Source organism: Serinus canaria, chromosome 2, assembly GCF_022539315.1.
Source record: "Serinus canaria isolate serCan28SL12 chromosome 2, serCan2020, whole genome shotgun sequence".
NCBI lineage: Eukaryota > Metazoa > Chordata > Aves > Passeriformes > Fringillidae > Serinus > Serinus canaria.
Window position 1 is genome coordinate 16,660,809 of NC_066315.1, and position 23,334 is coordinate 16,684,142.

Genomic DNA, 23,334 nt, shown 5'->3' on the forward strand with positions numbered 1-23,334 from the left:
TTTCTTGCTCTGTGTCACCATGTAGTATTTCAGAAATGCCCCACCAATGAGAGAAGAGGCAATCTTGTACAAAATTGCCTAGCTGCACACACATAATAGCATTTCAAAAGGTCTTTTGGCCAGCTGCCTTTCTGTAGGGGCCTTCTCCCATGATTCATAAAGGAAGTACCTTTTTAAGTAAAAGGGAAGTTGACTAAAGAGTCAAGAGTGACCAAGTGGGGTTTTTTTCTGTTGTGGCTGACAACTGTGATTATTGCTCAGAGATGACCTGTCTTAGATTGAATATTGCTTTTACAGACCCCATGTATAAAAGTTTCAAGTTAGCCAGATAATTACTATTAATGGAGATCAGACTGGCACACTTTAAACCCTTGTTTCCACTGAGGAGCATTTATATTGGGTGGTCTTTAATGACCTCTTTCAGTCATCCTAGATATGGCAGGATATATAGTGGAATTGGCACTTTAAATTCAGGAGTCAGAGAAATAATGAGTGAATACAGCAGGGGAAGTACAACCTGCATAGAGATTTGAAGTTCCTGCACTCTGAAATTGGAGAGTTCATAGCTGAAATGTGCAGGAGAAACTGGCTGAATATCAGCATGATAAGGATTTTGCCTCTGTGTGCAGGTGGTCTTTTGTGTCCTTACAGATAAATTTGCTCACATAAGTGAGTTATTTGCAATCATCCCTACCCCTAGTTTTCCAAGCACAGTTTATAGCTCAAATGATAGATTTACAGTTCCCTGAATCATGACTAATATTCCCCCATGACTTGTTACTTGGCCTGAAAACTATTAAAAACAGTTAGATGGCTGCCTTCTGAGGCCAGCCATTGGAGTCCCTTGATGTCTTGACGTCCTCTGACTACTAGTGGGTACTTTTGATTTCCTCACACCCTTCCTTTTCATGCCATTCTTGGTCTTGTCCCTTTGACCTCAGGTACAGCAACCTGCAGTACTGCCTTTGGCAGCAGGTGTTTTTGTACTCTTCAGTCTACCAGAACTGAGTATGCCGGAATTGCCAAAGAGTTGCCTTAAGCAAATAAGTCTCTTGGTACTAGCAATCATTACTTGCCCTTGCAAACCCACAGCTGAAGTTCCAAAGTCCAGGTGCTTTGAATTCCTGGCATGAGTTACAGGAGCAGCCTCAATTTTGGCTTTGATAAATGCCTTGCATGGCTGTTGCAAACACCTATTCTGCCTGTTGCCTTAATTGCTTTGCTCCTTTCCAGCCTGTTGCTGGCTCTCAGTCCTAGGCCAGCCTGCTCTCCCATTCTGTCCAAACCCTCTGGATGTGTCACTGGCCTAGCTGTAACATTTTGGAAATGAGCAGCATTGACTCTTATTTCTCAAACTCGAGGTTGTGGTTTTTCTCCTAGTTTTGGGACAGCCCTTAAAGCTTTATCCAGGACAGCCACTGTATGTTGGGTTTTCTCTGGAAAGGCAAGGCTGTTCTGCTTGCTTCCTTAAAACATGATCTGCTGTATCATGGCAAGAAACCCCAGCCCCGGCTGCCTATCCTGTTTCCTTTCTGGGGACATCCTGGTCTATCTAGTTCTCATCCTCAGCATCACAAGCATCCCCAGCAAGCCTACAGACTGTTTTTGTTCTGATGTGTGTCATCCAGGATGCTGGTATTGGGTTGAGAACACTCTCCTTTCTGTGCAGTAATACAAGTAGCAGGAGGAGAATGGAATCATGCTCCTCACAGCTTCTGCTGGAGTTCTCAGCAATGCTCTTCATTTGACTAAGCTTTTTTCATTTTACACCTCCTGTCTCTTATTTCCTACCCTCTCAGAACAGTCTCTTCCCTCTTCAAGCTGTGAACTGTGTGCATGCTACCGCTTCTCCTCCTCATGCCCTGCATGTCCCTCCTTCCTGGCTCTGACCTTCCTGGTGCTGATCAGGCACTTGGTGGTGGTCATGTTCTCCCAACAGGCTGGCTGGCCTAGAGGCATTTGTGGAGAGATGCTTGCATATACATTAAGCACCTACCTGCCACTCCTTTAAGTTTTCTATTGCCTTTTTTCACCTTCTTCTTCAAATCACACCGAGTCTAGACCCTGCTGCATCAACTGTTCTTGATTCCAGGCAAGTTTTTAAATTGCTTGGAAAGCATCACATTTGGTTTTCAGACCAAGAAATGCAGGAATGTTGACCTAATAAGCTCAGCCAATAAGTAAAAAAAGTCTCCTCTTAATTAATTAGCTTGTTAACCATGATTAAATAGCCATATGGTTCATATTGCTTTGGTTCATTTGCTTTCCCCCCTTACTTAGGTCTTTTGGATCAGGAGTTGCTTTCCCATGTGAATCCCAGTTCCTTTTGTGTTCTGGCCTTCTGTTTTCCTGCCTGTATGACTCTTGTTTATATTGACAACAACAGAGAGGACATCTCCACACCTTTTTACATATGGAAAGCAGTATGACAACAGTTTCTAATTCTTCTGAGCAATCATGTGTCTATCTGTCTGTACAGTGTTTAACGCAAAAGAGATGAAGCTCACCTGATGTAGTTCTAGAGACAGGAATAAAGGTCGAGAGCTGTTGGACTTGAGAAATGTTTGGTGTACTTAGCAGTAGAAAGGTTTGGAATAAGAGGAAGGTGAAGTGAATCATTGCTACATGTCGATATCCATACTGTCACTGCAGTGGAGACAGAATATAACAGGGATTAGGAGGGGGGTGGAAGGTACTCACCATAAATGCTGAGTGACACTGCACAAGGGAAGGAAGGGAAGGAAGCTTTTTGCTTTTGTATTTTTGAGGCAGGCAAATTTAGTAGTAGTGGTGGATAAGAAACCATGCCACCCTTCCTTTTAAGCCTTTGAAAAAATTTCTAGTTATGTCTGCTGGGGAAGGACAGAACCAAGAGTTTCATTTTTTTGGCTTCCTTTAACAAATTCCTTTTATTATGCCATTGCTGTTGGCAGCTGGTGAAGTAAGGGGAAGGGTCACATATTCCTGTGAGAAGAGAAAGCAAATTTCATTACTAAAGGCCTGTTTTAAAAATACACTACTTGGGAGAGTACTCTGGCATCTTGGGAACTGAATCTGCATGCTCACCCATGAAATGAGTATGTGGGGACAGAGGTGGTTTAAATACCTGTGTACTCTGCTGATGAACTTCTGCCCAGGCTGGGAGTAAATGGGTTGACCTTCAAATTTACTTACCAGAGCTAAACTTTTTAATCTGAATTTTGGAACAGGATTTATATTCCTATTCTTGTAAAATGAATAATTTAAGGGCAGTGGCTTTCAACCTCATTTGATTGGTAAACCAGACTTTTTCAGCTGTAAGCAAGCTGTTTTTCAGTGGTTTTGCAGACCCTGTCAGAAGTCTCAAATACATGTTTGCTGTATTGCATGTTTTAATTACTTTTCTTTTACTGAGTTAATGGATGCCTTTAAACTAGTCTGTGTTTCCTGGAGGAGGAGGAGAAGATGGAAACTCACAGTTTGAAATGCTCTGCCTGAGAAGGCTTGTTCTGGAAGTAACAGTTAAATTCCAAACAACCTCAAAAAAAGCATTGGGATTGTTTTGGTTTGGGTATTTGTATTTACCTTTTTTTTTTTTAACTGATGAAATTAACCCTTTCAAAAATATGAGTGCCTATCCCCCTGACCCATGCTCCCATGACCCCCTTGCTCCCCCCCAAAAATGAGAGAACTTGGCTTGAGTTTATTTAAAATGTTACATTTTCCTCATGAGGCCAAGTTTTGATTTTTTTTTTCTCCTCTGCAATCATGAAGGCTGTTAAAATGATACAGTGGAGTCATATAATGACTTGATTCTAAGAGCTAAAATTTCAGAATAACAATCATTATATCCCTGCCAAAACAGTTTTGAGCAGCCAGCGTTGTGCTGGCTTGAATCAGATTTCAATCAATAAACCAGAGGTGAAAGGTGCTGCTGCTCATCCTGTTTAAAAATTCCCTTTTCTTTATTTACCATTCAATGCAGCAGCTAGGATTTCTTAAAAACATACAGAGGTTAAGTGTAAAAGCAACAGGCCTGTCAATTCTCTGCATATTGCTGAAACTGTGGTTTTGTGAATGAATTCTTAAGTGCATATTGCCATTGAAATAGCACACGCGTGGTTTTGGACTTGAATGGTCAGCAGAGGGCTTTTCAACCCTTTACTGCCCATGAGGAACCTGGCAGACATATCTGGCAAAGCCTTGCTAAACTCAATTTTGACACGAGTGCTTTTCCTGTGGCCACTTCATCAGATACCGAATTTTCAATAACTGACTCAGCAGAATCTCTCTTAGTGTACTGGGATGAGCTAATTTATCAGTAGACACAAATGATTTCTTTAAAATGTAATTATCTTTAGTTTAACCTGTCATATCAGTTGTGATGGATCTGCCATTAATTTCTACCTTTTTCCCCCCTTTTTTTGCCAACGTTAAGTGGCTAAAAGCCAAGGTAAGAAGTGTTATTTCTCCTTTGACCCACAGTGCCTCATGTGACTGATAGTAGAGGCTGCAGAGCCATTAAAACTGAAAACTAGCGCTCTCTTACACTCTCTTCTGCTTTCCATAGGATATCTAGATTAAACATGCTATATTTTTTTTTGTTTACAGCATTTAGCCTGTCAATATATCTGTGATACATTGACATCTGCATTTATACATAGATACATTAATTTCTCTAACACAAATAGTGCTTTGCTCTGAATTCAGTAGATGCCTTGATTCCCTTCACTTACATTTTTTGCAGGAGACTTCCCAGACAACCTGAATGACTCTGCTAGTCATATAGCAGGGGCAGATTGAGAAATTCTGGGCCATGCTGGCTGTATTTTACAGTCAGTGTTAAAGTTTGATTTAAATTATTAACATCCGAATGACAACGAATACAAATGTGGCTTCCCTTTAAGGAAAAAAATGATAGAAGACATTTGTGCATGAACTTGCCAATTGCCTACCTTTCTGATGTCTGTTGTTAATTAATAGTGAAAATAACATTAAGCTTGTGTTTAGACTCTTTGTATTTACTGGTGTCTGTCTCGTGTGTAGCTGAAAACTTGCTGTTTGACAGCTGTCTGGGAATTCTCACTTCATATTCTTACACTTAAAAAAAAAAGCTGTCAGTAATAGAGCTGCTCTGTTATAAAAATAAAATCATGTTTTCCCTTATTTCAGCATGGAAATAACCAGCCTGCAAGAACTGGCACCTTGTCAAGAACAAATCCGCCTACACAAAAACCACCAAGTCCTCCCATGTCAGGCCGGGGAACTCTGGGGTAAGAATGGACTGGCTGGTCCCTCCTGTGTAACAGAGATTTTTAATTGTGCCAGTGCTGCTGGTGTTTCTTAAATTCATGGAGAGATGGCAATTCTGGTTGCCTTTAGCAAAAAAAAAAAAAATCACAATATCCCTTTCTGTATGAACTCCTTCAGCTGCATTGACTCTTGTTTTCAGGATGACTGCAAGAATTTTTTTTCACAGGGAAGGATTTAATATGGATATGGGTAAATGAGGAGGCTATTGTTATTCCAGACTTTTGGGAAGAAATCCTTAGTGACAGAAACAAATCCTAAGGTTTTAGCTTCAATGGGGTAAGGACTTTACAAGCAAAGTTCTTGTCTACTCATTTCTTAATATTAGAAGAGCTATGAAGTGGCTGTTTGTGCTGTAGTTGTTGCATTATCTAAGCAAAATTTATGGCATTGTGAACACAGTGGCAACATCGATTCTTGCTAACTTGTGCATTTTCATTTTTATACTTAAATGAGGAAGGATTTTGCTATTCCCAAGTCCCACTGTGAGCAGAGTTCCCTGCATATCTTTTGCTGCTTAGGACCTGTGGGGAGTGAAATCTGCTTATCTTGGTGTGCCAGCAAGTAGTTGTTGCTAGAGACCAAAACTTTAATACTTGAGAAGCTCAGTGCGCGTGCCATATGGTTTTGTCTGTCCAACTGTGCAACATCTTCCAAAAGACATCCTAAATGACCTTCTACTTGTCACACTCAGCCTTCTCTTTATGCTTTGGGGGACTGAGGCACTGTAAAGCTGGCTGGCATGGTTTTGGTGGCTTCAGGTATGTTGTCTTAGAGAGGCAGGAAGCTGGAAAAATTAGGAGTAGCATGGAAATCAGGAGCAGTGGTCAAGGAAAATTAGAAGCAGCAACTCCTTTTGTTGAGGACTGAGCAATTTTTAATCCGTATTTGATGCTTTGGTGGTAGCATTTGCTGCACACTCCACAGAGAAATTAACCTAGAGGTTTCCTCAGCATGTTTTCTGAAAATTCCCATTACTCAAGGGCATGAAATCAGTATTCCAATTGTCTCTCTTATCCCAGCTGAGAGAGTTGTTTATCAGCCCTGGGAACCTGGGTAGCACTTTGATGTCCTCTTGGACGCTTGCTAGTGAAACAGAAGCATTGATGTACTGGTGAGCTGCCTCTCTCTGTACTCCCCCCTGAACAAGCCAGAGCTGTTTGGTTGCCTTGGCCGATGCCTGATAAGGATTAATCAGCTGAATGTCATTTCCAGATGAGCTTGACAAGTGGCAGCAGTTGGCTGAGGGGGAGGAATAATGTGGGTTTGTAAGAGAGATTTCTATCTGCCCTTCTTGTTCAGGAAGTACAGTTCTTGTCTTGAGCAGCCGTGTTCTGCCAAGGCATGAAATATCACAAGCATGACTTACCCTAATTTATGCAGAAAAAATCGCTAGAAACCGCAAGGATGCTACTCTTCTCCCTTTGATCCAGAAAGCAGAGATAAGTATGTAAAACCAGAATGAGCTTAGTGTACAACATTGGTCTTTAAGTAGGTGCTGTCTGTTGTGCAGCTTGTCCCTCCAGGGCAGTACTCTCTAAAGGGAGCCCTACATGGAAATCTGCAGAGTGAAAAGCAAAAGGGGCTGAAGTAAGCAGGGGTCTCTTCACAGGACCAGAGAGAGATTGTGGAAATCATTGGGTGCATTTGGGCACTCTGGTTCAAAGTACGATGGAAGAATAAGTGAATTGCTTGAACTGAATGTGGTGGGAGTAATTAAAGTCATTCCTTGAGGGTCCTGGAGCAAAGCAAGACTCTGGGCTCCTTGTAGCTCTCCCTGGTGGCAAGGGCTCCCAGCATCACCCTGAAACATTGGGGGACAGTGAGGTGGGGAGCTCTGAGCAGTCTTCCATCTGTAACAGTTCTTTGTCTTCCATCTATAACAATTTGTTATTAAAACCTCTTAAAGAAAAAAGTGGAAATACTGTAACTGTTTCCAGATACTGTGGTGTTTTTAAATTAGCTTGTCTGTATGAAGAACTCTAGATGATTTTAATATGCAGGGTTTCACCACTTATAGATCTGCCAAAAGATATCAGTTGTCGAAAAAAGAAGAAATTTTGTATTCTGGTTGTAAGCAATAGAGATCTAAAGGCTACCAAATAAAAATGATAAGCAGGGAAGACTTGTTAATGTGCTTCCAACTGAAATAACCTTGAAAAGTAAGTTTAGTACTGTTGCTTTTCATACTGTAGAGAGAAAGTCAGTAAGTTTCTTAAAATACCAGGAAACTGTATAACTTAGCAACTCTGTTATAACCAGTAAGTGAAACAAATTATTAAATGCCAGCAGTTCAGTATTTTTGGTTTTGCTTAGCTCTGGTGCATTGCCAAATTCTGTGTTTTGCAATGGGCCTGTCTGTTACTGCTGAGAACTGTGCAATAAATGCGCGATTCAGTGCAATAAATGCGCTGTTCTTATGGCAGTATTGGGTCTGGTAAATACATCTCGAAATATCTGTGTTACATTTCTGACTTGATGCAGCCTTCTCTGGGCTTCACTTTCTTGGGCCCCAAAATGGAGACAGTGAAGCTTATCTATGAGGCACTTTCAGATCTGCTTATGTGAGATGAGGTTGCTTGATTACTGTGTAAAGCAGTGCTCCTAGGAGAAGCACTGGTGATTGCAAATGTCACTTGTTCTGTGAATCTTGATTCAGCCTTGCTGATGTCTTAATGAGATGAGTACCTTTAGCCAAGAATACTTTTGGAAAGGATTCTGATGGGAAGGGAAGCTTGGGGGGAAAGAGATTGGTACAAAGGAAATTTGTCATGTGTTGACAGTTTACCCAGAGTGTTATGCAGATGTTGCTGTTGTATGTTAGGTTGCTCAAGTAATGTATTTTGGGTGGTTAGTTTAGTTTAGGCTTTTTTGACCAGTCTATGTGCTGTAGGCCAATTTGTATGCATCTGTCTGTGTAAGAGTACTTTGGGCTGTTGAGTGTGACCTGTCTACCCTGCCCACTGGAATTTTAATATATCGCAGTGTGGGTCACTGCCATGATACGATCTTTGACAAAAAATTTAGAAAACAAATGGATTTACAACTTCACTTATTTATCCTTTTAATCTTCTGTTTCTTTATCTTTCTGTCTTCAAATCTTTTTTTTCTTGACCAGACGAAATACTCCTTACAAAACCCTGGAGCCAGTCAAACCACCAACAGTCCCGAATGATTACATGACCAGCCCTGCCAGGCTGGGCAGTCAGCACAGTCCAGGCAGGACAGCTTCCTTGAACCAGAGACCACGAACACACAGGTAGGCTCTTTTCCACAGTAACTCTCTCCTGCCTGGCAAGCCAATGCTTACTAAAGTCACAGAAAAGCCTTGAAGCTTTATGCCTCTTGGCTTTTTGTTGAAAGGCAAAAAGGTGAGCTATTCTACCACTGCATCAGCAAAGCTTTACTGCATTGCTGACTTCCCTAACATGAAGAAGTGCCTTCATATTCAATATTCTGAGTGTAGCTTTTTAAAACTTGTTATTTTCTTCTTGAATTGCAAGGCTAAATGTTTCTCTGAGTCTCTTGAGTGAGTTCATTTTTTTCAATTTGATTTTTATCACAGGCTTCAAACTGCAGGGGAAAAAACAGATTAAAGAATTCAATGTAGTCAAAAGGTTAGCTTGTATTTTAGAGAGCTTCTTTCTTAATATTTTTCTTATTTTAAAAACTCCCAGTAGGCAGTTAAATATGGTAGGTCACTAACAGGGACTGAGAGAGTATTTTAGACACAGTTGGTGATAGGAAATACTGTCAGACTTAAATAACTTCTAAATGTCGCTGCATGAGTATCTTGTTAGTCTGTTTAGCTGGCTACCGTGAATGCTCCTCACTCCTATCTCACAAGATCTTCTTTTATGTAGGCTGCAGTTAGAAATTCAGCTGCAACCATGGTGACAAGATCAAGGTCTTCAGCAGACAGAACACTAATTTTGAAGGAATTAATATTTTGGCTTCCATTCCAGATCACCGATTTTCTTTTTTGTAATGTTATTTTCTAAAGAGATATATTTGAATGATTTGCACTTGACTGATTTATAGCTATCCAGGAATGGTAAATAAACTAGAACTTCACTGAGTACTCTTAATTAATATGGATGAACTAAAATGAAGTTTTGGCTTAGTTTCCTTTACATTATCCATTTAATGCATATAAATTGAAGAGTTAAACTAAGGAATGATCTTAGATACAAATAAGGATAGATTTTGCCTGAATTTTGATTCTTTTTCATTTCCCTCTAAGAAAATAAATGTTACGGCCTCTGAAGGCACGTCTAGAAATGTTATCCAATAGTTTACTATGGTTTGCATTGCTGGCCTCTGATTTGCATATCATATAACATTAGTTAGACAAATTTTGAACTGGCTACTGTTAGCTTTCAGACCATCTTGGAAACAAACTTATACATAAAAGGTGTGTGCATGGGTAGTGGGGAGTGTTAAATACACAGAAAATTAGGCACACCATGCCCCACACCCCACCCTGCCCCAGGTGGTTTATCATATCCATTCTCAGTTGAAAACTTAGCAATCTAAACTTCTGCTCGGAGTAGAGGAAATGTTCCTTCAGCTGACAGCATAATTAATCCTAAATAATTATTTAGAGTTTAGCCATGAAGTCTTCCAGCCCCAGCATACTACTTTCAGTTATTACAAGGCCCCTGAACTACTCCTGCAGTTGTTACTCCATTGCCTAGAACTTGCATGGTTGATTACCTTTTAATTTCTTAAAGCATTTAATTGCACGTTTTATTCATAGTGATGTTTATCAGCTTAGCTAATTCCATTTATTAGGAATGTAATGCATCCAGACTTGATTATCTGTATGTAATTGTAGGTAAAGACAGAGACATTTAATAGGGAGTTTTTCAACGGTCTGTAATTGAGTTAGGCTAGAAGAGCTCACACAAGACGTGTGACTGTTGGTATGCTTTTGTAGGAAAAAAGCATACCAACAGTCTAACCATCTAACCATCTCCTACCAATCTAACCATCTAACTGTATTAGTATTTACAAATGGTGTTCCTGGTTTTATAAATGTTTTATGAAAACAAGTGTCTGTTACTGGTCTTCTACAAAGAACATTTCAATTGAAAGTCTAATATAAGAAATACAGCTACATCATTTCCTCATCTGTTTCGTTACAATACACAGAACCTAATTCCTTAAGACAGGTAAACATAAGCTGCATGGTTAGATTTGTAGGAGATGCTCACAGTGTGTTTTTCTTCTGCAGTGGCAGTAGTGGAGGAAGTGGCAGCCGAGAGAACAGTGGCAGCAGCAGTATTGGCATTCCCATTGCCGTGCCTACACCGTCACCGCCAACCATCGGGCCAGGTAGGTGGGACGCCTCCCGTGCTGACTGCAGGCTGCTTGCTACTAATCCTTGTGTTTACACAGGGACTTTGACTAAACATGATGGGGTAGAAACTGTCCTGAGGTACAGTCCTACTCAGGAAATCACTTATGAGTGCTGAGCGATATCTAAAGTTTTAATTCTTTACCAAGAGTAGTTGCAGGACAGTCAGTTACTGCAGAATGGATGGTTAAGGTACCTTTGCTGGTCCGTGTTTTTACAAGGCAATCAAGGGTACAAGAGGAGTAAAAGACAAATGTATCCTTTTAAAGCTTAACTGTAATTTAAGATGTGTCTACAATTTGGCATTTCTGGATTCCCTGAGAGCAGCAGCAGCTATGTACATGTTTAATGGGAAATACTCTACTAACTTTACCATCTGTGGGGAAAGAACCATGAGGGATCTCTTAGTGTTGGAGGCACACTCCTCTGTGTTTAAGAATGATGAAGGGTGAGATTGAGTAGGGTCCTTCTTTACTATTATCATCTTAGTAACAAACCAGCCCAGTCAGTTACTTTGTGTTTTGCAAGCCCATAAGACATAAGAAAATAGTGGAGTTTTGGTGTAATGTAGTTTTGCTATTGCAGAGATTCCTCTGTTTCTTGGATGACAAATCTTCGTTTCCTTTTATACATGCAGGCTTTCCTTTTCCAGGACCTTTTCTGGTCCTGCAGTGGTATAAATAGGCATGAAATTTTACCATCATCTGGCATCCCATAAAAGTCAATGAGACTAAAGATTGGCATGTACAGAACCCTGGATAGGATCAGGGTCTGAATTTGTATTAGTTAACAGAAGTTGAATTTTTATATTTGTTTGGGAAGCCTGTCAAGTGCCTGTACTTTCTTTTTTTTAACTTTTAATAATATGGCCTAATTAGGAATATAAACTATTTTATTAGCACACATTTCTGTTCCTCCTGGAGCCCCGCCAGCACCACCACTGCCTCCACCTCTCCCGATGGGCAGTCTGATAGGTGAGACTTGACAATGCTGAAGTGATTGCAGACATGCTGCATAATCAATAATCACCTCTTCCTAATGAACTCAGTGAGGGTGTTTTTTCTTCAGTAATGGGACCTACGTGATTTTATTACAAAAATCAGTTCTGGGATTTTTTGGTTGTTTTTTTTTTAAACAAATCTAATCTCCACTAATTTCCCGTGGTTAAAGCCTCTGAAGCTAAATGCACTAGGTATGGAAAAAAGGCTGCTAGTTGCTTGAAATATGCTCCCGATTAAGCTAAGATCCAATTAATTTGATCTATTCTATCAGAATCTGCTTGAATATTGGTATTAGGCTGTGTAATTCCTGCAGCAGAAACTAAGTCACAGCAGTTGCACTCTAGCTTGGAAATGGTAGTTTATGTGTAGGTTGATGTGTGTGTTCTATTCCATGAGCATAAAGTGACTGGAAAGCACAAGTGTCTGTCACAGTAGCTTGGCTTTGATCCCATAATGCTGCAGGCAGGTGTCAAACTGGAAGACTTGAGGATATGAACTAGCAGTTCTTGAGAAATTGCTTCAAGCACTACATACAGCAGTTAGGGTGGGATCTAAAACCAGTACTTTTCAAAATAGACAGGAAAAATACCCCACCCTTTCCTGTCACAGGCTGAGAAGAATAATCGATTGAGTTATGAAACTAGCTTTGGAGGCTTTGACCCACATAACCCTTTGCACTCTCCTTTACTGAAATGTTAAGTGAAAGTGACTTTGAATAGCATTACAGGACTGCAAACTTCTGTCTGCTTGCTGTTTGTGTCTTATATAATTATATGATATATGTATATAAAAGCACAAAACATTTTATTGCAAACTAGTTTTTGCATTTAAGAATTGCATTAATTCATGCAGCTACAATATGTGAGATTCATTAGTTTGATTCATTGGGTGTGATTTTCTGTCTGTCAGAGGTTAGTCTGAAAGAACTGAAACTGTTTTGTTAACCTTGAAGTTTGTGCAGCCAGTAAGTGGAAGGTAAATATGGGTGTTTATCATGAAGAACGAATGACATCTTTGTAAGCTGGAATTGGTGATTCTGATTTGTTAGTACAATTCCATCAGTATAAAAGCACAACCAGCAAATATGATTGATAAATGTGCCAATTGTCTGAAGCTCATGACATTTGTTTCACTGTTTTGAGTGTTGTTTTATATTAGATTGGAGGCATGTTCAGCTTTGCAATCAAAACAATTTGTTTTGAGCAGAATGTGGGGGTTTTTTTGGTGTGCTTTTCAATAAAGGGTATTATTGCATGTTGTATAATTGAGATACACTTAAGAGTTGGAAGAGTTGGATTCAACTTTCTGGTCCAATCCAATCTCTCATAGTACTCTCAGCATTTCTCAATGCCCTTTATATGAGTGTTGGTTTATGTTCTGTGTGTTTTTTCTCATTATTGGTTGTAATGGGGATGTTTGTTTTTTCTGTTAATTGCCTGTTACTGATCTTAAATTGTTGGAGAACTGTAATCGAGTGGTTTTCACGTTCTGGACTATTTCTATTTTCTGCATTCTATCCCAAGTAATGCTCTGCTTAAGTCTTTTCCTTGGTTCCTCTGGCTAATGCTTTTCAGCTGCTCCTGGTTCAGCTCCTGGTTCCCAGTATGGCACAATGACCAGGCAAATCTCACGACACAACTCTACCACTTCTTCAGCATCTTCTGGTGGATACAGACGGAATCCTTCTGTGACTGCCCCATTCTCTGCTCAACCTCATGTTAATGGCGGGCCTCTTTATTCTCAAAATTCAAGTAAGCTGCTGAGCTCTGAAATCACAAACTGTTTTGAGCAAAATGATTGTAAAAGCATGCATGGCATTTTAATTCATTTATGAAAAGCATCAATAAGATTACTACTTCCTTTCCTGAAATAGAAGGAAAAACAAACAAGAAAAACCGTATTAAAATTGCACAGTGATTGCACTATATGCAATTATACTGTTTTCCCCCTTGCTTGTTTGCTGTTACTCATGACAAGAAATTACTAGGATTGCCTGTCTAATTATAGGCACGTTATACTTGGCATTTCAGGTGTGCTTGGAGAACATAAACTAAACTAAGGGTCAATTTTTTTGTGGGAGACCTAATGTGATTGTAGTATGCCCCCCCCCCCCCCCCATTTGGATAGTGGCAGAAGAATGCTGAGCACAATGTGCATGTTCCTGTCACACAGTTCCTGTCTCTGTGTCTTTCTTAAATCCTTTCCTGATTCCAAGTTTCTCCTTTGTTCTTATCTTTAGGCTTGACTGTTAAAGAGCTCAGTCTCTCTCTTTTAGCAGACAGCTTCTCTGTACTTTCACACTACTAGGAGTATCTGCAGAAGGAGATGAATGAGGGAAGGGATGGATGCCATGGGCAAGTGAGCAGGTTTTAGTCAGCAGCCTCCTGCCTTCCTACCCCAGAAGGGCAAACAAGGTTCACTGCAGAAAGATCTGCATAATAAGGATCTTGGCTGCTGGTAGGAAGCTCTATCAGGAAACTCTTCCTTGCCATTTCCATAAATTTTGATCAAGTACACATTGAGGAGTGGTAGTTATATATAATGGCTTTTTCGTGGTAGTGTTCAGAATGCCAAGTCTTTAAACTTCAGAGGAATATTTCTTTTAAAAAGAAATGTTGATGTTTGTGTTCAAGATCTCTTTAGACCAGTGTTTGCTGTTGCGTACTTACTCTTAAGAAAAGAATGCTTTTAAAATACTTGAGACACCAAAGTGAAGAGTTTTCTGAGTAGTCTAGAAGTATTACATTTGTCAGAAAGTATTTTTATATGCAGACACAGTATCTCTTTCCTTTTTTTCCAAACCTGATTTTCCTCCTACTCTTGCTCACCCATACTAGCATTTCATTTTCCTCCGCATTCTCATTCCTCCAGATTAATGCACCATAACAACAGAAACTCCCTCCTGCTTGAAGAGTTGAGTTCCATTAAATGAACAGGATTTTACTTCTGGGAATAGTCCAGTTGTCTTAAATGCTGTGCACACCACTTTTTCTGAATGTTTACATTTGTCCAAAGCAATTTTTTGCTCAAATGCAGGTGCTGTTTCTTAATCTAGCCTCTCTGGTGTTTTCAAAATACTGATGGTCAGCATTTTTTAAACAGTATTTTGATGGGTGTGTTTTGCTACTTGAAACTGTTTTCCTCTGTTTCTGTAACTGGTGATTATTTTTTTAGTGCTACTGTTTTGACAGTAAACCCAGGTCCCGTGTTGCCTTAAGATTTTACTTTTCATGCTAACAAATGCTCTGGTTTTTCTTAGATGTTTACTTCAATTTTGTGAGACACTGTTTGTTCTCCTGTTTTTATCAATCATTTATCCCATACAGTTTATTTGATTATTGGTTTTGTAATGAACTAAATGCTTCATTTTAATTCATCAAACATTAATCTTAGTTAAAGCTTTATTTAAAACTGTTGCTTACTTGGAAGAACAGAACCTCTTTCAAATTTGGTTCCAACTGGATTTATTACCATGCTGAATTCCCACCTTCATAGGAATTTCTCTGCTCCAGTGCAAGAGAAATTCCACTGAGAAGGGACACTGTATAAACAAATGAGTTGATGTTTTGTTGAGTTTCTGGGTGGAGTTTTGTGTTATGCTTTTCATTCCCTGCACTTAAGGGGGGGAGATGTCCTGCCAGAGCTGATAGTTTGAGTGACTTGCCCTACTGCTCCCATTCCCTGCCTTTGCAGGGAGCAGCTGAACATTGGGGCTGTTAGCCCAGTGTCTCTGAGCACAGGTGTGGTCACATGTCCCATTACTCACCAGACAGGCACATACTTCACAGAAGTTGAGCTTGCGAGGGCTTCCTGGGGAGCTCTGCACGCTCCTGTAGCCACTCTGAGCTGTTGAAGCCTTTGCCAGCCTTTTAGGTTGCTGGGTACCCTCTCACCACGGAAGACTTCATAAAGCTCCACTCTGCTCTAGACCCGTCTATTTTTTTCTACCAGCTAGCAACAAGGTCCCTTTTTTTGAGAAAAACAAAAATGCAGGAAGCTAGCTGACTGCCCCTGTCCCAGCAGAGCACAGTGGTGGGAGGTGCTCCCTGTGTGAATGTCAAGTATTGATGCTGGAACATTGTGCCCCTCGCAGAAGTTGTCTTTGCTCTGTGTCAGTGCAGCTTTGCTGCACTTGATGCAGCGCTCTACTTTGACTTTAGAGGAGTCCAGAATCCTGCAAAACATCACCTCTACTGCTAGTAGCTCACTTTGAAAAGAGAACTGCTAAATTGAGTAGTCCTTATTTAGCAGCAAGACAAAAGCTCAATTCTATATGCTCCCCAGGTGAAGCACACAAAATGTGTGACAGAGCAGGAACCTTCACATGCACCTGTGAGCTTCCAGCCACGCAGCCTGCACTCAGCTGTTACTTGGCTGAACATGGGCATGCTTTGCTTTTGATCCTCTATTGGCTAACCACGAATTCAGCCTTGTTGGAAACACAAGCTTGAAGAAGGTTCTTGTGTGTGTGTGTTCTTGTTGTTCTTTACATACTTTGTTTTGTGGTCCTCGTTACTGACGGCTGCTTTTGTTTGTTCCCTTTTTTTTTTTCCTTTGTCCATTTGACTTTCCCGATATGGTGTGTGTGTTGCTACCAGTTTCTATTGCTCCACCCCCTCCCCCTATGCCTCAGTTGACTCCACAGATACCTCTCACAGGCTTCGTGGCCAGGGTGCAGGAAAACAGTAAGTTTGGACAAGCTGAGCTGTTAAAGGGTAGAGCCTACTCTCTTCTAGCATGCATGGCTGGCAAGTCAGATTCTATTTTGTTTCCTTTTCCAGAAGCTAATACCATCTTGCATTCTAGTGTCAATATGCTATTGGAGCTGAAGGGCACACTCTTCAATATTTTATAATACGTGCATGATTATTACTGACCCATTTAAGTCCTGAACTGCAAATTTATTACAGAAGTACAGTGTGAAATGTGGCATATGTTTGGTGTGAATATAAAATTGTATTTTAATTGAAAATACTAATTTCATGTTGAATCACCCTGCCTTTTTCAGTAGGGATAATTGATAAGTTTTTATTAGAAAGGCTTATGTAGACTGCCAGAATGTGTAATGTGTAACCATTGATTCCAATACTGTAGCATTTTTCAGCAAGCTGTACAGTCAATTGAAAAGGTGCAGTCTTAAGATCTAATGCATTACAAAGGAGCTTGTAAGGCATCTCTCCTCTCGGCAACCTTTCATTCTCCATTTCTTTGTACTCTCCTATTTCCCTGCTGAGCTTCTAGCAGCATAGCTCTGCTTGTTAGGTTTGTGAGAGATGCTCTCTAGCTGTGCTGTGTTTATACTGGTAACTCTGCTTTTACCATTACTGCTTGATTCCCTTCAGGTGAGTGTTGCTTTCTCAAGTGCTAGTGCAGGTGTAAAGTCGTGTTCCTGATCTGGAGATATCCTTTTCATTTGGAGTTGGTTGCAGTTCTGTAAACAACAGATTAAATGCGATTTAGATAGAGTATGAACTAAAAAATGCTTTTAAAGTGTTTGGGAACCATTTTGAGATTTGCTAGGATCTCAGAGGTTTCTACTACACAGTTGGCTATATAGCTGCAACATCCATTTAGGGACCCCAGGTCTGAGTAGTGTTGCTGTTCTGCTTCCCATTAAAGCTTTTAAATGGTTGTGTTCTGAGCATTCCCCATGAGATCGGAGGCATCTCTCTGGTTCTCTTTCCAAAAGAAGGTATTTTGGTGCTGTGCTAGGTAAACAGTAAGAATCACGTTGATGTAGAATAGTGTGCCACAAAACTGTGTTGAAAACCTTTGCAAAATACTAAGTGTAGAGGTAAACCTGCTGAAGATGAAGGTTACAGAATATCTTCACTTGCAGATAAACTTTAGAAAATTGACACCTGCTTCTGAATTGTTCCCAGTATTGTCCTCCTGGAGATAACACAGCCCTTGGGAGAGCAGAGGTGAAAGGGACAGACTGACTTGTGCGTGCAACAGCAGAATGCAAGCTGACTTGTGGATGAGATTGCAGCAAAACAGCTGAAGCTTGAAATCTGGTCATAGGAATTGTTCTTTATTTTATTTCTTTTAACAGTCCCTTGGGTTTGAAAGTCCTATAATGAGTATGGCTTGGAGCTGCTGCCTCGTTCCAGAGGCAGGGGTGCGTGTGGCAGCCTGTGCATACACTCAGCAGAACTGGCTGTAGAGGCTGCTGTTGGGTTTTAGCATTGTGTGCTAGACTTTCATGAGTCTTGTTTTCTCAAGAAGTCTCTGGTGTTAGGGAGACCTGTGGGTAGACTTCTCTTTTCCTTATCATAGAGATCTGCAGATTTGGAAAGCAGACTGCTTGTGGGCTTCTTTCAGAGGACAAGGACATAGAGGGCTTAGAAACTATGCAATGCCTCTTCTTTTTTTCCTGTGTTCAAACTGTGAGCATCTCCTCCAGAGAGGTTTTCCAGTGTATCTGGTGCTCAGGGACAGCTGATTTAAGTTGCTGTACTCTCACACCCAGTCCTTTCACAAGGAGTCTGCTGGTCCCCATTTAAAGAGCAAGGATGGGAATGCATACAAGAGAAGATCTCAGTTTGGAGCTATGTAAATACTTGTCCCTTTACCCCTTCTCATTTAGAGTGGCTTTTTGCATTCTTTGTTTCCTTCCCCCAGGAGAAGTGATGCCGTCCTAGAGTCTGGCTCAGTTTAGAACCAGAAGAAGTCTAGGTTAAGGTCCAGGAGGCAAGGGGATACTTCAATGGAGTGTCACTTTTCTAATTTTCTGTTCCATTCTCTCCTTTTCTTTAAATGCAAAGTTGAATTGTTTTAAATGTTTCCCATAAACCTTGCAGTTCCTGCACTGCATCTCAGTTAGAGAATGTCTTGGTGCTTTCACACTTGCATTTCCTGCTCTTTCTTTTCCAAATATACAGCTTCATTGTTGAATAAATGTAACTTTTTTTTGCATTTAAAATTTTAAAAAAAATTTCTAAGGTAAGGCTTTCTCAAGATCTCAAATGATTGTTGTTTCAACTCTGTTTTTTTTCCCCCTGGCTGCAGACAGAAGCTATGGGTAGAAATACATTTGTGGAAGATGTGCTGAACTGCAGCACAAAACCAGTCCATTCATAAACGGTGTTGTCATGTGTCTGTGGTGGATTAATGAAGCCTGTCTGTGAGTGCTATTCAGTAACGGGCAGGACGTAGCATTCACTCCGCCAAAGACTTTGTTAGTCTGTCTCCAAGTGACACAAATGGGCTTCTGTATGGGAGAGGAATCACTAATACAGTGGCAGCCAGTCTTATTGATGCAGAGAGCTGTGGGGTGTTCAGCTCAGCTGGTCAAGTTGAAGAGGAGCTGGGCTTGCAGGTGAGGAATTGGCTCGTCAAGGGAGCGGAGTGGGCTGGATGCCTGGGCTGAGGCAGTCCCTGCCCCAACAGTTCCTGCCCCCTTTTGCCCCTGGCAGCAGGTGCCAGACCTGTCCCAGTGCAGCCAGTCTGACTCAGACAGGACATGGGAGCTGTGCCCAAGTCCCTTATCAGGGGCATGGGGCTGAAGAGCAAAGGTTAAGTCTCTACTAGAGTAGTGACCAGCCAAAAGTAATCTAATCTCCAGTGCCATTGTAATTATCAGTAGTTAAAGCTTCATTCAGTGCAGTGTTGGTCTTTCTCTGTTGCTTGGCTTTCTTTTCAAAATTTGTGTGCTGGAGCTGCACATTCTGAAGTCTGATGCCTTGTTCCATTGAACCCTTCTAGAGCAGTCGTTTTCAGCCTATGTTTTTAGTGTGCAGAATCACAGATCTCTTGAAAATGAATCGGTGTTGCTATGTAACCAAATTGATGTCAGTAACAGTAGCTTCCTTTCAGTAGCTTGTGGCTCCGTAGTGCTTACACCAGGGCTGTGTGTAGTGGACCCCATCTCCCTAGGAATAGGATAAGTGACTTGATGTCCTGCATCTGAGTATGCCATCTCTATTTTGCTGCCAGCTGCTGTCAACATTACTGGAAACTAATTTAATGAACTGATTTAAAAAGTGATTTTTACCATAATTCCTTTCTCTTTTCCCCTTTCCCCAAAGCAACTTGTAACTCTGCTGATTGGAGAATCTCAGGGCAGGGATTTGACGTTTTGGATTATACATTTAATTCCTTGAGCACTTTTTCTCTAAGAGCAGCAGCTGCCTGTTGTTGTTTTTCATTTATTAATTGACTCCTGAATGTCACACACACAAACTAGTCTGCAAGATAAGGATCTGTACCAAGCTTTTCTTCTGCAGAAGGATTACTTGGCTTCCTCTTACCTGGTTAAATCTTAAAAAAGGGAAGAGACTAGTATTTATGATCTACACCAGATCTTTTTGTTCCCTAATGCTAGCTCTGAGAGAGAAGGAATCCAAGGAAGCAGTGTTCAGAAGTAAATTGAAGTGACTGTTACAAAGGATTTGTTAAAAACCAATCAAGCTGCTGGCCCACTCAGAGGCTGTTGCTGCCTGGCTCAGAGGGTGCCACTCGAGTCCTCCATAGCTAACGCTGCAGCGCATGGACATTGGAGCAGGAAGCTTTCCTCTCTGCTCATGTTCAGCTTATGCCCCGCAGCATGTGCTTTGACTCTAGTAGCATTTACACATAGATTGGACCACTAATAACAGAGTTGTGTGTTGTAGTTGTTAATACAAAGCCTCTGTTTCTAATCAGTGCATGGTATTATAGTGCATGCTGTGTGTGTTGTCCCCCCAGCTCTTTTATTTACAGTGTACAGCCTCAGGTTTGTTTGCATCTCCACACTGTCTTGATTTAAGAAAAACATTGATTCCAAATGTTTCTAGTTGCTGATAGCCCAACTCCTCCCCCGCCGCCGCCTCCCGATGAGATGCCGATGTTTGATGACTCTCCTCCTCCTCCACCCCCACCACCTGTGGATTATGAGGATGAGGAGGCTGCTGTTGTTCAGTACAGCGATCCCTATGCAGATGGAGATCCTGCTTGGGCACCTAAAAACTACATAGAGAAAGGTAAGAGAAGCATTGCAGCTGTGTTAGTGCAGTTATCAGGGGATTAATGGTGTCTGAAGGGAATGAAGGAGTGTGGGTCAAATGAAAACAGTCATTGTCCCTCCTAAGACAGAACTCAATCCATGCTTTTCTTAGTTTGTGTCTACACCTAATGTGGAAAGACATAATCCTTCTTTGGACAAATTATAAAATGCCTTCAGGCATTCTAGAATGGGTGAAAAAGCAAGTTTCTTCATGGGAAGCAGGTGTAAATTGGATGGCTTTCATCTTTGATGAGCTGGACTGTCTGTAGCTACCTAAGGATTTCTGGGCGGTCAACTACAGACTGCTGCAAAATGGACAAAATTTCCCAGCTGTATTTATCTCATCAAACTAGATTAATAGAGTGGATTATTAGTACTTTGAACTATAAAATGTGTTGAGGTCTCCTTGGAGATTTATCAGTGATTCCAGATCAGCAGACTGTGAACTGTGCTTAGGTATGAAGTCACATAGTAAACATCTCTTCGCATAAATACTGGACAAGCAGATTTCCTGCCAGTGGAGTTGTCTGTCTTGTAGCACTGACCATTTTGTCAGCAGCACTGCTGCCAGTTCTCTCATAAGCTGGCTGGTGCTGCAGTGAGTACAAAATGGGGCCAGGTACTTGTGATATTTGTGGCAGAGATCCTGTGTTCCCTCTTCACTTGAGCTGGACTGTGTGCAGGACATACCTATGGGATGAAAATAACTGATGCAGCACAGCATTGCTAGGCATTAAGACATCAGATAGCTGAGAATATATGTAGGTGTAGAATACTGGATTCTTGGAATTCATAAAGCTGATCAATTGCATAAATCCATATTCACTTCTGAAGGGTAAGGCTGTGATGTCTGAAGTCTGTATATTCACAGTGGTAGTTTTTAACTCCAGTATTGGTAGTGGCAACATTCTTTCCTTGGGGAAATCTCTGCTTTGTTAATGGCAAACAGCAAGTTGGACGTTGGTAAGAGTAAGGTAGTACCAAGCAGGTACTGAAAATAGCAGATGTTGCTTCTACGCTCTTCTTCAGCAACTTTCCTACTTGCACTCAGTGCAGCTCCTTGAAAAGTAGTGCCAGAACTCCTTAGGACACAAAAGCTCTGTAGGAGTGCCCATTCATTCGTGTGCAATGGCTTTAACAGTGATGTGTGCAAGGCCACGTTGATGTGCCAACAGGGGCCTTAGTGGAATGATTTTTGTACAATTCTTTTGTTCTAATCAAGAGATTAATACTAACAGAGTCACATGCTATTGAGGTAATCTGGTCAGAAATGGGTACCACACAAGTCAGGTACCATTCAGCTTCTAAGTGTCCGTAAGCCCCACTTTACTGTGTCACAGTTGGATGTACTTCTCTGCCAGCAGTTTAACTGAGTGTTCAGTGTAGTCAACACACACTTCTTAGTGCTAGCTAATGTTGCAAGGAAAGTGAAATTCCATTTTCTGGACTTAGTGTTCAACAGGAAAAGCATGTGAATTCATTCCTGAAAATCCCATGACAGCAAACTAATCTTTTAATATTTTCTGAAGTACAATTGTTTTTTAATACTGTTGCTATTAATAAAATGCTGAATGTGTCCCTGTTTATTCCACAGTTGTTGCTATATATGACTATACAAAGGACAAAGACGATGAGCTGTCATTTATGGAGGGTGCAATCATTTATGTGATAAAGAAGAACGATGACGGCTGGTATGAAGGAGTTTGCAATCGAGTAACTGGCTTGTTTCCTGGGAATTACGTTGAATCAATCATGCACTATGCCGATTAAAATCCTTTGCTTTTCAAAGTTTGGTCTTGTATTCAAGTCATACCATGATTATTTACAAGGGGTAACTAAAAGCTAACAGAATTGTCTTAATATACTTTCAAAAAATTGTGCCCATTTCTTCAGGCCATACTGTTTTAATGGTATGATTGAATGTCCATCTCTGAGTCTCTGGGACAGTATGTCTTACCTGATGGCAATTTGTAAAACAAGCAACTGTCTATAACTGGTTATACTTATTTACTTATGCATTGTTAATTTTATGACCAGCCTAATTATTATGGGGAAGTAGGGTATAATATTTAATGAACCATGATCAGATTGTGCCATTACATTTTTCAGTACAGCATGGTAACTAACACTACGTTAGACTAACATATTAAAACCTGGATGAGAAGTTTAATGTTAGTGCTGGTCATATTACTTTTTGTTTAGACTCTTTGCTCATGAATTATGTTTGTTAAAAGCATGCATACAAACTTATGTATTGAAATATACTTTTTTAAAAATCCAAGATGCTTCCAATTGTTGTAATCTTTACCTGGAGTATTCTCACTAAAGTCTATTACAATGAGTTGTTTGGGTCTAAGGTGTCCATGTGATTCAAAAAATGGGTGGTCTTATGTATGTGTAATTTGTACCCAAGTTTTTTTAATGAGTAAATTTACATTATGACTTTTTCCATTCATAAATATATAAGTGAACCAAAGGTCTTGTCCATTACTTTGTTGGTTGGCTTGGCAAAGAAGTTTGGAATGCTAACGTAGCAAAATCATGGCTGTGTTATCCCAGGCAATGTACTAAAAAGCTAACATTTGTAACATGACTTTAGCACTGACAGAGGGAAAATAAATTAGATCTGAAACCTGAATTCCACACTTTTACATACTCTTAAAAGTTCTTTTCTGCCAACACTTAGTTTCAGTGAGGGT

General features: G+C 40.6%; 1 protein-coding gene across 12 annotated transcripts in view; it reads left to right on the forward strand.

The window, feature by feature from the left end:
• ABI1 (abl interactor 1) overlaps window positions 1-23,273 on the forward strand; it is a 78,000-nt gene extending 54,727 nt beyond the window's left edge. The window contains exons 4-12 of one of the 12 annotated variants that reach the window (XM_009085870.4): window positions 4,418-4,432; window positions 5,152-5,252; window positions 8,408-8,548; window positions 10,526-10,626; window positions 11,548-11,622; window positions 13,224-13,400; window positions 16,248-16,334; window positions 20,427-20,612; window positions 22,230-23,273. In XM_009085870.4, the coding sequence (XP_009084118.1) occupies window positions 4,418-4,432; window positions 5,152-5,252; window positions 8,408-8,548; window positions 10,526-10,626; window positions 11,548-11,622; window positions 13,224-13,400; window positions 16,248-16,334; window positions 20,427-20,612; window positions 22,230-22,405 (1,059 nt within the window). In that variant the 3' untranslated portion in view covers window positions 22,406-23,273. The remainder of the gene's footprint in view (window positions 1-4,417; window positions 4,433-5,151; window positions 5,253-8,407; window positions 8,549-10,525; window positions 10,627-11,547; window positions 11,623-13,223; window positions 13,401-16,247; window positions 16,335-20,426; window positions 20,613-22,229) is intronic. The other 11 variants (XM_018909295.3, XM_050971356.1, XM_009085871.4 and 8 more) reach the window with 11 other exon arrangements.
• Window positions 23,274-23,334: the final 61 nt, after the last annotated feature.